Below are 17566 nucleotides of genomic sequence, written 5' to 3'. Positions count from 1 at the left end.
TCTTGGCACTGTCAAGGTTAAAATATATTTTAGTAGTTCATTATGTTTCTTTTTCATGATTCATCTAATAAGTACCAATATAAGTTCAAAATGGTTATTTTATATATATATACGAATTTAAAACCTAGAGCTTGGCATGGTCATGGTCAGCGATTTTTACATTGGTCCATTTGTTGAGGTCATATAATGTTTAAAATATGCAGAAATTTTTTTAATGATTTAGGTTTGGAATCTATAACGCAAATTTACCATAATGGCCAGTACATTAATCTGCTCATAAAACATAGTATGAAAATATTATCCCGCAAAAAATAAATACAGATTTTATGTACAAAAATAAACACGCCCGCTATTTATATACGTAAGATAGACAAATGATTGCGAAAAAATACTGTTATCAGTGTAATAGATTTTTATTTGTAAACTTTTCAGCTAGTCTTCTTAAAAACTATAATATGTTGGGTTTTTAATTTACTTAACATATATCTTGATTCTTAATCAAAAAATTACAAATCAATAGTAATATCCCTAATATTGTCGGACTCATCGCAGAGGTTATTCAAAATTGACGGCGCAAATATATTAACGCCATTTCGCATATTTATCAGTTTATAAAAAAGTTGAAAGACAATTTGAAATATTTTTGCTGTTCTATGTAGATGATGATATTACGCCACCTCTATAATCCTAAATACATAGAATTTACACAAAAAAGAACTCATATACAATAAATATCATATAAATCATTTTAATCGAAGAAAAATATGTTTTCTTGTGTAAAGGGAAAGTATGAAAAGTATTTTAAATATCCAGAAACGAAGTAGATACGAACAAAATAGAAAAGCAAAGTATTAATCTGCTATACAAACACTAACCATTAAGACCAAGACATACAAAAATAAATTTATGTTAATTATTGTGTCGCTCGAGCGTTGACCCCGTGCAAGCATTGACCCCTCCCTTCAGAAAGTAAAAAAAAATAGAAATAAAAAGAAAACAAATAATTTATATAATCGATTGTTTGATTTTAAAGTTTTTTAGCCTAGACGTAGGGAAAATTTGTGTGTCTTCTACAGTTTCACATTGCTTTCTGTTGTTTGGCAAAATTTCTGTAATGGTAACTTCTTGAGAAAAAGAAAGTTGATTTTAGTTTTTTTTTTGATATTATTATCAAAGTCTTTAGCTACAATTCCATTGTTCAAATTTCAAAGTATATTTTGAGATATGGACCAATGAATGACGATCCAGTTTGCAAGGTAATTTGTATCAACTGAACAATTTTTGTTTTTATTCTTTAAGAACAATAATCGACACATCTCTTTTATTTTCTGTCTCCCGCATCAATCATTTCTTTCATGCTATCATATAAAGATTCGTTCACATCTTGCAAAAAAAAACAGAATCTAATCCTGAATTTTTAAGAATAGGTTAAATGGAACCTGCTTTGTCGCACCTTATTTGGCTAAATTATAGTTTTTACGACTTTATCAAGATGTTTAAACCATTTCTTTTTATATTCGGTTCTAGAATTACTAACGGCAAGCAAACCTTCTTCAAAAACATGTGTTTGTATAGTGCGAGTTAAAGTCTGGTTAAACCTTTTATTTGCCCGTTTGATTGTGGGGGACGCGACCAACTATGTTTTTGAACAATAACAAAGTTTGCACAAAGTTTATTTATTTGGGAATTGCAGAATTCCTTTTTATTATCGATTTGAATGATATCAGGAGGACTAGTCATATTGTAAAATAATATTTTTGATTTTCTGTAACCTCTTCTCCCGTTGTACGTTTTAATGAAAAGGCCCAGGCAAACTTAGAACACACATCGATTATTGATAAAATCCAACAATGCCCATCGTTAAACTTTTTATAGCGCGTCGTATTGATTAAATCGATCATGGTTTGTTCCATTGGTTTAAAGGTCACAATATTACTTGGCGTTCTTTATTTTTAACGGTTGCGATTGTCACATACGATGTATTCGAGACGACTTTTTTGTCTTTTTCCTTGAGGATCTTAAAAAAACCTTTTTGCCATGATGTTTCGAATTTGTTAACGCATCTGCGACGAAGCTGGTGTAGAGCTCTAAATTCGACTTCCATGGCTTCAATATGTTCATTATGGAAAACATTTAGATGGTTTACATTGGCCTTATCCCTTAAATTTAGTGCCCCATCTATAAGAATGTAATTGAACCTTTTTGTTTCAACAGTTTTTCTGTTGCTTCCCCAAAATGACTTCATTATTCCTGCCTTGTAAGATTTATGTTAAATTATCATAATCAACAGCATTTCTTGAAGGAAGAATCATTATTTAAGGTACAAAAAAAATCATTTTATTTATCAAATTGAATAGTGCAAGTCTAATTTATCAAAATGATTTATACTTTTTTTTTTAGTATGCCATAGTTTAGAGGCATGCTTAGGTGTTTCCTCGTTTGGTAGTGGGGTTGAGCCAATTTGCTGCATTTATTTATCTAATTGAAATATGATTTAGACAGGGCTTTTCTTAAGGAAAATTCAAGGGTCAACGCTTGCACGGGATGAAATTCCTATGGATCAACGCCTGTCGATGTGGAAAATCCTTTAAGCATCGCTTTTACGGGAGTGAAATCCTAGGAAGTCAACGCTCGCGCTCCACAATAAATGATTAGTATAAGGAAGACGGGACATGGTTTCGGCAGAACTTAAAAATAAGATCAAAGTTGATTTAAAAAAGAATTATAAATTTAACCCCAATGTGATCTTGCCAATATGAAGTTTAATCTATTAAACATCTGTTTTTAAAAAACTTTTAGTAAATTTCATATCACATCAAAGTGGTTCTCAAAAAAAATTACTGATCGACTATAAGAATAAATTGGCTAATAAATACATCTTCGTACTCTCAAAATACCAAGTATTTTTTAAAAAACATTTTTTTTGCTTACTTTGACACACATATATATCTTTAATTATATAAGTGTGTCAACCACTTGTTTACACAAGAGTTGATCAGCTTGACTTAATTTTTTTTGGTATACGTCCCAAGAACGTATCCATCTCATTTCAAATTAACTGCTAAAAGTTAAATAAATTTGTACCAAATAAGTGATTTCCTACTTACTTGATACTCTCCGTACATAAAAGAAAAACTAAAGCTAAATTACTTTTGCACTCTCGGATTTTAATAGACTAGAATAATTAAATTACTCCGAAAACAACACAAGTCTCATTATTTTTCGATCAAAAAACGTAAATTAAAAAAAATAGTACTATCGTATAAAAAATATGTAATAATGCATCAATTCGCTTGATTCGTCATATCAAAAAGATTCGATGTTTAGTCCTGCTATCTGCCATCTTTGAGTAAAACAATTTATCAATATTATTTTCATATCATAAATTTTTGTTTGAATCCTCTAGATTTATATTTATACGGAATTGTTTAAGTCTATGTTTGATGCCTGTTAATTGACTTGGATTGCACTATATGCTCACTGCTTGTAAATCATTACAATTGTATATACAAATAAAATGCCTTGAATTACTTATGGAATAGCGGAAAAAAAGCTATAACTTAAATACAATCGAATATAAAAAAGAATGCTCAAATGAACTTCAAGTATAACTTTAGTAGTTCAAGAAAGATTAGTTTTGTTTAGTTTCAAGCGGAGCTCTATATCCAAACAAATATTGTTCTTTAAAAAATGCGTAAAGCTCCGATTTATTGTCTATAAATATCTAATAAAACACTTATAAAAAATTTTGGAAATTTTTCATTTTAATCAAAATGCGAATTATCGCGTTTTGATCTTTAGGATGCCTCGACTGGTAGTATTCTACCATGAAGTATGACTGCACTGGTAGTTGAGATGCAATATATATAGTGGTTTCATTATATAACGTAAGATGATTTATCAGATCATTAATGCCCCATTTTTAGATATCCCACTACATATAGTAAAATTATATATCAACACAAGACACTGCCTTACAATGTCTTATGTTGATATAGAATTATCATAATTGTGTATCTTCAATGTCTATTTTTTATAAAATATTGTAAAGTTATTTTATTTATACTACAAAATTTATACTAAAAAATTGTAAGTCATTAAATATTTAAGTATTCTGTTATTTTCTTGCAAGTAAATAACATCACATAGTAATCCAAAAGATTTAGTACTGTGATATTCTTGCTTTCTATAACTACCACTTTACATGGACACCAAGTCCATGTAAAGTGGACTTTGGCTCCATGAGAATTGTTTTACTATATTGTTTGTATCGCAACAGAAATATATTTAACCCGAGGAGATACATCATCGTACAAACACATAATAATATTATCATCTGCGTCTTGTACGCGGCAATATCATTTTTTTGATTATTTTGATTTTTTTCAAGGTGCAATTATAAAATTCGCAAACATGTATTGTGAGCATTATAAAAAATTTGTCAAATAGCATTTTACATGCAAAAAGAATTATTAAAAACTCACAAAAGCGTACTATTAAAATTATATTATAATCGACCTTATAGTGCGTTTTACACTAATAGACACAATATTTTGTCTACTAACTTAGAAAAAAATATTAATTTTGTCCAAATGGAAATATTTTATAAATCAAAGTACTATTAAAAATAAATCATAAGATTTAAAAATTACTAAAAAAAGAATAAGACCTTTTTAAAGTAAAACTTTGTCTTCAAATTTTTAATAGTTTTATAAATTAAACCCATTAAATAAATGATATAGTAACTGTTGATTATCCTTGACTTTTAGTGTCTGACAAGTTCCATGTTTACAGTCCTTACAAGTTTTTGTATGGACTGTCTGTAATTTTTTATAAATTCCCTTATTGATTTTCGCTTCATTATTCACTAAATCTTTACAGAGGTTTTTAAATCCATCACAGTCTTCGACTGTGTCGCACATGTCCAGCATATTTTCATAGATTTCTGACTCATATTTACTATGAGATTTAAAGAAGAATCCTCCTGTATTATTTCTTTTCCATTCCTGATAGATCATATTAGCGTGTTCTACACAAATATCACATGTCTCAGTATTAATACATTTCTTACATAGTTCATTTATTCCTTTTATAATATTTGTTACTATTTCTTCATTATTTTCCATTACTCTGATTTCTTTTATAAAATGTTTTATAATTCTTGATCTTTGACTTTCTGAGACACCCCCCAGGGTGTAGAAAATGTCTTCTACTAAATCCATACAAATATAAAAGTCGTTTTTTTTTATGGCTGCTTTTATAATTTCTATAATTCTGTCAGTCCAGATTTCTTCATTTGTATGACGCAAGGCTGAAATGCATAGAGAAATGACCTTATGGAATTCATTTACTATGCTTTTATTTCCATATTTATAAATTATCCACCCGTCTCTAAATCTTTTATGTTTTATACATTCCTCTATCATTGATTTATCTAGTAGACATGATGTCTCGCATCTATTTCTCATCCATAATTTTACTTTATCATTCCAGTCGTAGTGGTAGACAATTCCTCTCTGCCAAGTTTCATAGTCTTCATTTTCCAAGAAGACTAGTCTTGAGATATTTGGGATATGTTTATTTAGTAGATCAATATTTATAAAACTCTTCTTTTTTATATTTTCATATTCTGCAGTGAATTCGCAGTCTTGATTGTAAGTGAATAATATGGCCAGCCTATTTGAGAAAGAAGTATGCTTTACTTTCTTATAAATATTATGAAATCTATTTGATTCTTTTCTCATGAATAAAACGATCAAAACATATTCATGAACGATATCATCCATATCATCCATATTAATATTACCATTAATATCATTAGAATATTGTATACCATTAGAATCTTGTATTACATTATAATCTTGTGTACTATTATTATTATCTTTGATTTCTTCTATGCTTTTTATTATGCTCTTATAAATTTTAAATGTTAATGACTCAATATCTTGTTCACAATTCAGTGCACTAATATTATTCTTATAATATTCTTGACTTAATAATATTATATCTTTCTTTATCTTCTGGTTATTATATTTCCCTCTTAGTGCGTCAATCACTGACAGTAGTTCTGGGTCTAGTAAGAAATCTAAGATATATTTCTCTACTAGGAATAATTTATAGAATAAGTCTATCAGAATAGTACTTGTATGATCTATATTTGGTTTATGAGTAGATACACAATGTAGTAACTTTGAGTATCCTATGATATGCTGAGAAATGGGATTATCTTCTTTGAGGCTACTAGTGTAGACAGTGTCTTGATCAAGACTAGAGTAGAAGCCATTTTTGTCTTTACCAAGAAATGACTTACATCTACTACTATTAGTAGATGTAGTAGAAGTAAGATCTAGTTTACTACTGGTAAGTAATTCTTCTTCATTTTTAGGAGTACAAATATTGCATTTTATTACTTCTCCTATTTCTTTCAATATTCCACTGAGAAATAAATGCTCTTCAGATGAAGTGCTCTCTCCAGAATCAGACATGATTTTTATGGGTAAAAAATAAATCTTATTTATAGTTTTTTTGCATAAAATGAAACAAACAAAGTCCCGAAACCAATGATATTTGAAATTTTTTCATTTTCCAAAACAAAGAAAGAAAAGGAGAAAAAATATTTATTTACTATTAAATTTAATATTAAATATATTATTAAATATATTATTAAATATATTATAATGTTTTATTTTTTTTATATGTATTTGATATATTAAAAAATTTATTTTTTATTGGTCTAGCATTTTATCAAATATGATATTTCTTTATGCATAATAATTTATAATTATGTTTTTCTTTATGCATACTTCTCCATACATAATAATTTAACATTATGTTTTTCCATACATATTCCTTTCTTGATACCCTTCATGGTTGATCTTAATAATAATAATATGAATAATGATAATAATAATGAAAGTAAGAATATTCTGGAAGATATTCAACATGAATTAGAAATTAAAGATAGACTACATCAGAAGAAGGAGTTTGATCTCGCTCTAGAAGGTTACAATAATATTAAATCCCTTTTATCCCGTAGAGATGATCTCTTACTCTCAACTAATTCTTTCTCTTCTTTCTGGTCTCGGGCCTTTGATAAATTTGACGTCTCCTTGAAGATCCTTCCCCGGAAGGATAAGAAATTAGATCTCTCCTGGCTCAAGTCTTTTAAAGTGGAGTTTAGAGATAATTATAAGTCTGTAGTCAGGATGGAGTTATTCCCCAATGAATATGTTAAGAATGAGATATTAGAGAAAGAATTAGGAGTGTATGAAAATGAAGTAGAAAGAAGTAAAGTGGAGTGGAAAGGAGAAGAAAGAAGTTTAATATTCCAGTTTTTTGATAGTGACGAGAGCGAATTTGAAATGTTTGATTTTTTATATGAAATTTACAAGAATGGGATCTTTTATTATTTACTAGAAGATGAGTAAACTTATATTAGTTATATTCTATGTTAATAATGTATTAAGGTTATTATATATACAATACATATGATTTTTATAATACATATGATTTATACAATACATATGATTTATATTTGTTTATCTATCTATAAAATATAAAACATATGATATAAAAGACAATATAATTTATACAATATCTAGTATATAATAATAATGTTTTTATATTGTATATATGTGCCTTTTAAAATGTCTCCTCATATGTGTAGGTTATGTTGCTTATTGGTTTGATTATCGTCTTATTATCACTACTCATAATCATAAACACTTGACTCCCTCCTTGGTCACATTTCTCCATGACCATCTTCGTATTGTCCACTAGTGTAAGACACTCTCCCTTTTTATAAATCCTGAATCCTCCTTCTGGCGTCATCTTGACTTTATACTCCTCTTTAAGGGGTAATATCCTCATAAGCCCAGGGTCCCCTTCCTGCATCTTGAAGTAGAATCTTGGGTCATCGTGGGCATGGACGAATGAAGAAGAGAACTCATTCTTCTTATTGTGGACTAATTTGATATTCGGGTCATAAAATGAACTAAAACGGAAGACACTGTCAGAGAAAGCGAACTGGAAGAAGAGGATCATGAAGGAGGAGAGAGACATGTTTTATATAAATTCATGAAACTCAGTGTGTAGCAGATCAAATATCACGTAATGTTTTATATAAAACATGTCAAAATGTCATCTGATTATGTATAAGATGACCATCTAGTAAATAAATAAACCCATGTTTTCTAATAACAGCTTTACGCACAAAACTGTGCATCAAAATAACACATAGTGTTTTAAATAAGATATCACCGGCTAAACATCGAGTATCTTATTAAACATATCTAAATACATGATCTTTAAATATTATATCTAAATACATGATCTTTAAATATTATACATCTGTACATATCTAATACAAGATCTTTAAATATAATATCAATAATCTAATTTTCTACCCCATTTCTTGATGACCCAATTCTTTCCCACTTACAAAGACTACTTTGATAAACTACAGGACTTCCAGAATCTTGATTTCTATGACGAAGTCGATATAAAAGATTTCTCTTATGACCCCAAGACACAGAGACTGACTTATCCTTGTCCATGTGGGGATCTCTTTGAAATTTACAAAGAAGATCTACTCAATCATGAAGATGTAGCAAGATGCCCTAGTTGCTCACTTATAGTGAAGATAGTGTATGAGGAGGAAGATCTATTCAACTTATAGTATTAATATATTTAAAGATTGAATTTCTAATATACTTGAAAAATTGAATTTCTAATATATTTAAAGATTGAATTTCTAATATATTCAAAGGGGGACTTTTTTATACATACATTGTTCTCTATATCTAATTATTATGTTATCATATTTGGAGTTGATCTTTAATTTGTCTATTATAAGTGCGTATACTACATAAGAATACATCTCTGTAGACTATCTTTAGATCTGTTTTTTAGAATTTATTTAACCCTTCTCAAAATTAATAAACTTATAAGTTTCTAAATCTTCGTAATCTAGTCTTAAATGTATTTTATAAACTTTGTTATTAGATACATGTCACTTTTTGTGATCATACAACCTTCCTCATTTCTATCCAATAATAATAAAGTGTTTCATCTTTGTTTGTTTCTTGTTTCATATTCTCGTTTTTATTTTATTTATTATTACCCCTTTTAATGAGTGAAGATACATCCTCAATAGTAAAAAAGATCATTTATAAATTCACCAAACCACTTCTAACATTTGTCAAGGAAGAAGATTTGTACGAGTTACGCACTAAAAGCGCGCCGCCCTTGAATATTATAGAAGAGAAAAAAGATACAAAGAAATATGTACTGTGTAAACCAGATGGGACACCAATATCACTAGAAGATCTAAGTGATGTATCAGATGACAGTTCAGAAGAATTAGATACAGAAAAAAGTCAAGATGAAAATAAGAAAGATGAAATTAAGCAAGATGAAATTAAGAAAGATGAAATTAAGAAAGATGAAATTAAGCAAGATGAAACTAAGCAAGATGAAAATCAAGACAAACAAAAACTTGATGTTAAACAAAATGAAGAACAAGACAAACAAAAACTTGATGAAAAACAAAATGAAAATCAAGAACAAGTAAAACTTGATGAAAAACAAAATGAAGATAAAATGAATAAAATAAAATGCCACACTTGTGAAGGCATAAATGTCAAGAGAGAAAAACTCCTCAATGATCTACTAGAAAGCTACAAGAAACCCGCCCCTTATGTCTTCGTCCCTTCCTCAATCCCCCAGATAAAATACAGTGTCTCTGACATCATGTCATGTAAAGAAATCACCCCCTTCTCCTTAAAATTACTAGTAAAAAATACAGTAAAAGTCCCTGTAAATTACAAGGACTTCAAACTGAACAAAGAGACAATCTTAGAAAAAGCCAATTTCGAGCTGAATAAATTGACAAATACTAATATAAAAAAGATAATAAATAATCTAAGAAGTCTAGATCTCCAGACTATAGAACAATCTAAATTTATAGGAAATCTCATAGTATTTAAGGCTATAAATGAGCCCCAGTATTGTACACAATACGCTATGGTAGTAGGAGCACTAAAAAAAGACTTCAAATCTAAAGAAGAAAAACACCTCTTTAAATCTCAGACTGCTTTTTTCGGGACAGTCTTAACTTCAAGCATGAAAATCTTAGAGGAAAAAATCGAGTGGTCAGATAAAATCATCTTAGACAGAAAATCATATAAAAACTCATTTGAATATGAAAGAGCTTTCGAAGAACAAGAAACAAAAAGATACACTAAAAAGAAGAAGACTATGGGTGTAGTAGATTTCTTATGTAATTTGTATAACTTGGATATTATAACTCTGAAACATATAAAAACAAGACTAGATGAATTATTGAAAATTGATAATGAGGAAGTTATAGAAGTATTAGGGAAATTCATAGATAAAATAGGGGAGAAAATGACACTAAATGAGAAGAGTGATTATGCTAATATGATATGTACATATTTAGATAAGAATAAAGATAAATATGTGAATAGAGTCAAGTTCTATATCATGGATGTTTTAGATAGAAAAAGTAAATGGAAGAAACCAGTCAATAAAACAGGGAACACTTTCGCACTTCTAGAAGTAGAAGAAGACATGAATAATGAGAACAGGCAAGAATATGAAAGTGGCAGAAAGAACATTGATTATGTTGCTAGTAAGAACATTGATTATGTTGCTAGTAAGGATATTGAAAATGATGATCATATTCCAGAGGAAGATATCGTAAGGAATATAGGAATAATCTACGAAGATCTAAATGAAATAAATGACGAAGAAGATGAAATCTTAATCCTTGACTCATTCGCCCTGGGATCCCAGAATTATGGGAAAAATAACTTCTTTACAATTTATCTCTTGGAATGTATCGTCAGTAACAAGAAAACTAAAAAACTGACAGATTTCTTTATAAAATATTTCCCGGATTTCTCATTGTCAAAGGGAGAAGTCTTTGATATTTTGGAAAAACATAAAAATAATCTGAATGAAATACGAATAGACTCACCACTGGCCCCTAAGAATTATAAAGGAATAATCGAACTATTTAAGAAGAATGAGATACTTGATGGAGAAGCATACGATAAATTATCTATTAATTAATAAATAATAATCTCTTGAACATTTTAGTCTATGTATATTTATTCATTCTTTGTTGTATCTATATTTGTACGATTGAGTCATTCTTTGTAATTTGAAAATGCATTGGTGATATTTTTTATTTATGCAAGAAATTTTTTTCTTCTTTATTTATACTTTTACCTGTCAAAAATGTCAATAGACAAACAAAGTGGGAAGAAATAATATAAAATTGAATCTGTTTATTTTTGTATTACATTCGAAATAAAACAAAATTCTGTGATCAATTTTTTATAAAATATTTTGTATTATTTATGAGTTTAATTAAATATTACAAAATATTTTATGAGTTTAATTAAATATTACAAAATATTTTATGAGTTTAATTAAATATTACAAAATATTTTATGAGTTTAATTAAATATTACAAGGTTTGATATATTATGGTTTATCTTTTCGCATTTTTCAATTGGATATAAATTACAAAAAGGATTATCTTTCTCTAGACGCAAAAGATTATTAAAGCTGTTATAGAGGTAAATGTACATGTTTACTTATTATAAATTGAACATATAATAATTAAATATGTATAAATAGAACATATAATAATTAAGTATATAATAATCAAATATGAATTTTTTAGCATTTGTCCCCTCTTATGGCTTTTAAGAAGTTCAAAATACAGAAGAAAAAAGAGACAAAATTTCTAAAAGATTTACCAAAAATCAAAGACATTAAAGTCCCACAAACACACACCAATAAATTTATAATAGACTCCATAGGCATCTTACTCCGCACTAAACAGAACACTGGTCTCCGGAAAATACTTGATCTGTCGTCTCACATATTATCCAGAAATATATATATTCTCACTTCTAAAGTATTAGAAGTATGTCTTGAAGATAATTTCAGTAATGAGTTATGTTTCAAAGTATTAAAGAAATTATTGACTAATAATAATAAAATATATATTTATAATTTACTGTTTAAATATTTGGAAGTGTCTATATTAAGTAACAGGGAATATGGTAAATATATGAAAATGTGTATAGAACATTGTAACGAAATGGTTTATAAAAATAAAACGAGGATATGTGAGATACTAGAAAATAGAGAAGATATTAAGAAAATAACAAGTATAAATATAAAAAAGAAGCAATGTACTTTCAAAGATACAGTGACTTATTTTAATGGGGAGTTTATATATTAAAAGATAAATTTGAAATTAATAAAAAAATTTAAAATTTTTAATTTTAATTAATAAACTGTTATATTATAAATATTTTATATGTATAATAAAATAACAAAAACGTAATTTAATTGTATAACGTACTTATTAATTAAATTTATATACTGTTATAACAATAATAATTTATATAAACAAAGTTAAATTGTATATTGTACTTATTAATTAAATTAATAAACTGTTATAACAATAAAAATTCATATAAAACAAAGTTAAATTATATTATATTTTAGTTCAATAAACTGTAATATTATTAATCCTATATTTTGATCAAATATTAATTTTTTTTTTATTGTTTAAAAAAATTAATATTTAATATTCTCCCCCTCATGTCAAAAGGTTTTATAGATATTTTAATAATTCTATACTTGAAAATATCCTTACAATCACTCATCGCTCCATGGCCAATAGGATTCGCTGAAAATGATCGAGGTTGTAAAAACGAAATAATCGAATACATGAAACTAAAACTACTAGATTTCGAATGTACCTGTCACGATCCAAATTTTTTTAATGATAACATAATAATTCTAATAATCTCTGACAACTTAGAAAACCTAATTTGTCGTCAAATTTCAAAAACAAAAATTTCTTATTTATCAAAAATCAATACAAAAACATTCTATAAAGACTTAATAAAACTAATGTCATATTATAATCCACAAACAAAAAAATATTTAAACTATTGTAATATATACAATAATAATCTAAAAGAACAAAAATCAATACTAAAAGAAGAATTGGAAAAAATTTTTAAAAAGATTAAAGTTTACCACGGAGATTGTATAATAAAAAATACTGAAGATTCTTATATCATAAAACTTATACCTACAAAAGTTTGTAAATGTTCTAAAGATCAAATAATTGGCAATATAAACAATATAATTTACAAAAGATTGAGATCAAAATCATTAGTTCAATCACTAAATCCTTCAGAAATATTTATCAAAAAAAACCAAATCAATTTATTTAACATTTTTAACCTAAATTTTGGTAAAGAAAAATTTTTCTTTAATTTTTTGAAACAATTATTAAATACAGAAAAATTTAAAACGTATTTTATATTCTTTTTGTCAACATCGAATTATAAAGATTGTTATGAAATGCCGATAAGTATACCAGAAATGTGTGATAAAATAATGTATTATGAATATAACGAATTAAGTCGTAAAGATTTATCTTTATTGAAACTTTTTTGTTCATTCGCTTTTCATGAAATATATTTTGCTATGTATGATATTAGAAATGGAAAGTATAAGAAATTGATAGAAGATATTTCAATAGAAAAAGATTTGGAAGAATTGATAATGAAAATTGAAAAACGAATTAAAAAAAAATTGAAGAAACATAAAAATTTGATAGAATTGATATGGGATTATGAAAATTATCAAGAGAAATGTGAAACAGAAGAGAAAATTATAAATGATCCGTTGTTTAAAGAATATTTGAAAGATATTTTTAAAATACAAACTGCCATAAAACATTTAATAAGTTGTGTATACGAGATAACATATTAAAAAAAAGGAAAAAATTTAAAAATCTTTAAAATAATTATATATATTTTAATTTGTGTATTGTTTCTGTTATTAATATCAATTTAATGGTTCAAACAAATCTTTGTATAATTTGTAATTTATTGTTTTGACACAAATAAATTCTTGACTAAGTTGTAATAATTTATTTGAAAAAATAACAAAATAATCCACTGCTCTCTTTAGTCGTCACTATCTGTTTTCTTCTATATTCACAGTTTTCGCAATTTTTACTATGAAAATTCTCTATTTGTCTACACAAATCCCTAGTTATATGCGTATCATTATTAACTAAATCTTTACACACTTTAGTAAAAAATTCACAATTCCGCGCTATATCACAAATACTTAACATATGTGAATAAATCTTTGTATCCCATTCAGATTTCTTTCTTCTAAATAAATTACATTTTCCATGTCTTCCTTTATTCCACTTATTATAGAAATATATTGCATTTGTACAACACACTCGATTTAATTCGACATTCTGATGTTCATAACAATACACATTATAAAATCCCAATATACATTCAAAAAATGAATCGTTTAGAGAAATTTTTATAAGATGTGTTTGTAACTCATTTAAAATACGAATTATATGAAATACGGAGAATGTTTGGATATTTGTTAGTAAATTCTCGACTAAATTTTCCAAATTTAAAATGTTTCTGTTTTCAAAAATCATATTAAGTATTGATACTAATCTTTTTTTCCATTCACAATTTCTAGAAAATTTTAAAGCTGTACAGCACAGATTTAATCCTCTTAGAAATCTTGAAGTTTCAATACAAACGATATTATTGAAAATTAACCAGCCATCTTCATATTTATTATTTTTAATACAAATGTCTATCATTGAATTGTCTACACTTGACGAATTATCATTTCGATTTTTACACCATAATTTTACACAGTTTTGCCAATAAATCCGATCTATTAGTTCACTTACCCAGGAATTAATATCGCCATGTGTATCAAATAAATTAATAATTTCATTGAAATCAAAATTATGTTTACCATTTAAAGATATTAAAAAGGTTTTTAAAATATCCATATGAACAAGACAATCTGATTCAATAGATTCTAATAATTTACATTTATCGATTAGTTCTTCTTTGTTTTCTTCTATTATATCGAATAGTATAGCCATTTTTATATTAAATGAATTTTTTTTGGTCAAATTAAAAATTTGACTAAATCTTTGATATTCTTTTCTTAAAAACAATACGACCAATAAATAATTATCAAATACACATTCTGATACATTTCTTTTAAATTTTTTATAATATAAATAAGTCAAACTATCAATTTCTTGTTCGCACTTGATATTGAATCCTTTTTCATTACTATGAGTCTTATAAATCGCTATTAATTGGTCTTTGAATGCTAATTTATACATTTTTTCGTTAGTATTGTTGCTATATTTTATTAGATACTCGATATCTGAAATATCTTCCGTTTTTATAAAATTTAATAAAAAAATTTCGAAAATGAAAAGATCCTCAATGTCAATTTTCAGGAGGCTTTTACAATGAAATTTCATACAGAAATATGCGCAGCTATAAATTCTAGTTAAATCGTGAATGTTATGTAAATTTAATTTTTCTGAACATAAAAGACAGTCTATATTTTGATTTTTAGGAAAATTAGAAATTCTATTTACTAATAATTTTACGCTTGTTAAGATCTTTTTATTCAATTTTTCATCTTCTTGTGTAAAACATTCCGAAAAATTCATATTATTTTTTTGATTAATTTTTTTATTTATTTTATGTTTTAAATCAAAAATTGTTTCAATTCGCTTTTATCAATACGAATTATTTTATTTTATAAGATGTATTTACTGTTATAATCACATTATAGAAACATATCATTTACCAACCCAATTATACTTTTAATTTTTAAAAATGACAATTTTTAATTGTCTACAAATACTGTCATTTTAAACTCAATTTTCATGTACAATACAGCATTTTACAAATATGTTTAATATAGATTTAATAGTTTAAGATAATAAAATGGAAATCTTTATTACTTTTGAACATTGTTGTATACAAGATTTTATGTTTCATAAAAGTTGATATACAAGTTTTTTATAATCAATTTCTATTATCTTCTCACATATTAATGTTAAATATTTCTCTTTCACTATCTTCCCGTACATTTCATACCTTTTATTAATTATTAATTTTTCTTTTGTTTTTATTAAACACCTACAAGAAGAATCAAAACCAATATAACCATCTTTAGTACTTGACAATACAGTAATAAAGAACAATTTTAAGACGTATAATTGTGTAAATTTCAAAAAATTGAATTTTATTTTTGTTTTATTATTAGCGTATTTTGAAGATCTCAGTACGGAAGACGATTCTAGAGCGAGTGAAATATCTTTGGTTAAGTCTTGGCTTGGCGGAATTTCTATATTTTTATTTAAAAAGATGTCAAATTTTTTCATAACCCAAAGAAGGGTAAGACAATACAATTTGCCATTATAAAATGATTTTATTTGTTTTTTAAAAAACAAAAAAATCAATATTCCCCTATTAAAAACATCAAATATTAATATTTAAATAAAAGAATCTATCAATATTATGATATTTTAAATGTGTATCTAACAATTTTAAAATATTTTTTAAAATTTTTGCCTTTTGCTGTTGTCTAAATATTTTCAAATACATTTGTTTTTTTTAATTTACTACCCTTTTATGGTTGAACTAGAAGACTGTTATTTTTTTTTATATTCAGAATGTAAGTTAAAAGAAAGATGTAGATTTAGACATAATCAACTTTCTAAAGACAATTTAATACTTTGTAAAAACTGGTCTAAAAATAAAAAATGTAGAATGGATTGTCCATTGAGACATTCTTTGTATCATGTTGTGAAACAGAGATCCGACACGATGTGTTACTGGGAAGACAAGGGCGGGTGTACCAAATATAGATGTGAGTTTAAGCATATAGACCCCAATAAAGACTTATGGAAAGATCCCAAAGTTAAATTACTTACAGAAATTATAGAAAATAAAACAAGGCACAAGATTAGTAACAATAATATTAGCAAAGACAATAATATAAATGACAGTGCTATTATTGATGATAATAATAAAGACAATAATATAAATGACAGTGCTATTATTGATGATAATAATAAAGACAGCGGTATTATTGATAATAGTAATAAAGACAATAATACAACTAATACTATAACAGCTAATAATACAACTAATACTATAACAGCTAATAATATAATTAATGATAATAATAATTGCGTCACTCTTTCAGATGCACAAATAATTGTAAACAAGAGTGTATCAAATTTAGAAAGCACACAAGAAGAAATCAATGAATTTAACCAAACAAAAAACAAACCAATAGAAACTTCTCCATTTGTTGAAGCAGAAGAGGAAACAGACAAAGATATCTCGACTTTGAACAATGAGGAAATTGATAGGCCCAATAAAACACATCTTGAGAAAAATATAAACAATCCTGAGAAACAAGAAAATTTAAAAAGAACACTTGAAAATGACGAGGCAGTCAAGAAATTAAAAACGGAAAAAAATTTGCCCGAAGATAAAATTTTGAACATGGACTTAAACATTGACATAGAAGGCTTAGACGAAGAAATAGAAGAACTTGAAAAATTACTAAATAATAATTAGAAAACAAAATAATTAAAGAAGCGTTTTTTAATAAATTTTTTTTTTCATATTTT

General features: G+C 26.4%; 10 protein-coding genes across 11 annotated transcripts; 6 read left to right on the top strand and 4 right to left on the bottom strand.

Moving 5' to 3' along the window:
* Window positions 1-4709: 4709 nt before the first annotated feature.
* Window positions 4710-6485, bottom strand: VNE69_04212 (uncharacterized protein; the record flags this gene model as incomplete). Its single annotated transcript, XM_065473464.1, has 1 exon — window positions 4710-6485. The coding sequence occupies one exon, from the start codon at window positions 6483-6485 to the stop codon at window positions 4710-4712; it is 1776 nt and encodes a 591-aa protein (XP_065329536.1).
* Window positions 6486-6866: 381 nt separating this feature from the next.
* On the top strand, window positions 6867-7427 carry VNE69_04211 (NAP family protein; the record flags this gene model as incomplete). The annotated part of the gene is made up of 1 exon (XM_065473463.1): window positions 6867-7427. The coding sequence occupies one exon, from the start codon at window positions 6867-6869 to the stop codon at window positions 7425-7427; it is 561 nt and encodes a 186-aa protein (XP_065329535.1).
* Window positions 7428-7641: 214 nt separating this feature from the next.
* On the bottom strand, window positions 7642-8043 carry VNE69_04210 (putative SP-containing protein; the record flags this gene model as incomplete). The annotated part of the gene is made up of 1 exon (XM_065473462.1): window positions 7642-8043. One exon carries the CDS (start codon window positions 8041-8043, stop codon window positions 7642-7644), a length of 402 nt encoding a protein of 133 aa, XP_065329534.1.
* A 373-nt stretch (window positions 8044-8416) lies between these two features.
* On the top strand, window positions 8417-8677 carry VNE69_04209 (DPH3-like protein; the record flags this gene model as incomplete). Its single annotated transcript, XM_065473461.1, has 1 exon — window positions 8417-8677. The coding sequence occupies one exon, from the start codon at window positions 8417-8419 to the stop codon at window positions 8675-8677; it is 261 nt and encodes an 86-aa protein (XP_065329533.1).
* A 452-nt stretch (window positions 8678-9129) lies between these two features.
* Window positions 9130-11094, top strand: VNE69_04208 (eukaryotic translation initiation factor 4G (Eif4g); the record flags this gene model as incomplete). Of its 2 annotated transcripts, XM_065473460.1 has the most annotated exons (2): window positions 9130-10148; window positions 10220-10244. In XM_065473460.1, 2 exons carry the CDS (start codon window positions 9130-9132, stop codon window positions 10242-10244), a joined length of 1044 nt encoding a protein of 347 aa, XP_065329532.1. The 2 variants fall into 2 exon arrangements, with proteins under 2 accessions (XP_065329532.1, XP_065329531.1); XM_065473459.1 differs by having other exon boundaries at window positions 9130-11094.
* Window positions 11095-11728: 634 nt separating this feature from the next.
* VNE69_04207 (uncharacterized protein) lies at window positions 11729-12280 on the top strand (the record flags this gene model as incomplete). The annotated part of the gene is made up of 1 exon (XM_065473458.1): window positions 11729-12280. The coding sequence occupies one exon, from the start codon at window positions 11729-11731 to the stop codon at window positions 12278-12280; it is 552 nt and encodes a 183-aa protein (XP_065329530.1).
* A 365-nt stretch (window positions 12281-12645) lies between these two features.
* Window positions 12646-13833, top strand: VNE69_04206 (uncharacterized protein; the record flags this gene model as incomplete). The annotated part of the gene is made up of 1 exon (XM_065473457.1): window positions 12646-13833. The coding sequence occupies one exon, from the start codon at window positions 12646-12648 to the stop codon at window positions 13831-13833; it is 1188 nt and encodes a 395-aa protein (XP_065329529.1).
* A 160-nt stretch (window positions 13834-13993) lies between these two features.
* VNE69_04205 (uncharacterized protein) lies at window positions 13994-15586 on the bottom strand (the record flags this gene model as incomplete). Its single annotated transcript, XM_065473456.1, has 1 exon — window positions 13994-15586. The coding sequence occupies one exon, from the start codon at window positions 15584-15586 to the stop codon at window positions 13994-13996; it is 1593 nt and encodes a 530-aa protein (XP_065329528.1).
* Window positions 15587-15916: 330 nt separating this feature from the next.
* On the bottom strand, window positions 15917-16306 carry VNE69_04204 (uncharacterized protein; the record flags this gene model as incomplete). Its single annotated transcript, XM_065473455.1, has 1 exon — window positions 15917-16306. The coding sequence occupies one exon, from the start codon at window positions 16304-16306 to the stop codon at window positions 15917-15919; it is 390 nt and encodes a 129-aa protein (XP_065329527.1).
* Window positions 16307-16556: 250 nt separating this feature from the next.
* VNE69_04203 (zinc finger C3H domain-containing protein) lies at window positions 16557-17513 on the top strand (the record flags this gene model as incomplete). Its single annotated transcript, XM_065473454.1, has 1 exon — window positions 16557-17513. One exon carries the CDS (start codon window positions 16557-16559, stop codon window positions 17511-17513), a length of 957 nt encoding a protein of 318 aa, XP_065329526.1.
* Between the last annotated feature and the right edge of the window lie 53 nt (window positions 17514-17566).

This window comes from Vairimorpha necatrix, chromosome 4 (genome assembly GCF_036630325.1).
Source record: "Vairimorpha necatrix chromosome 4, complete sequence".
Taxonomy (NCBI): Eukaryota; Fungi; Microsporidia; family Nosematidae; genus Vairimorpha; species Vairimorpha necatrix.
Note: the sequence above shows the minus strand (reverse complement) of the source record. Positions and strands in the feature narration are given on the sequence as shown.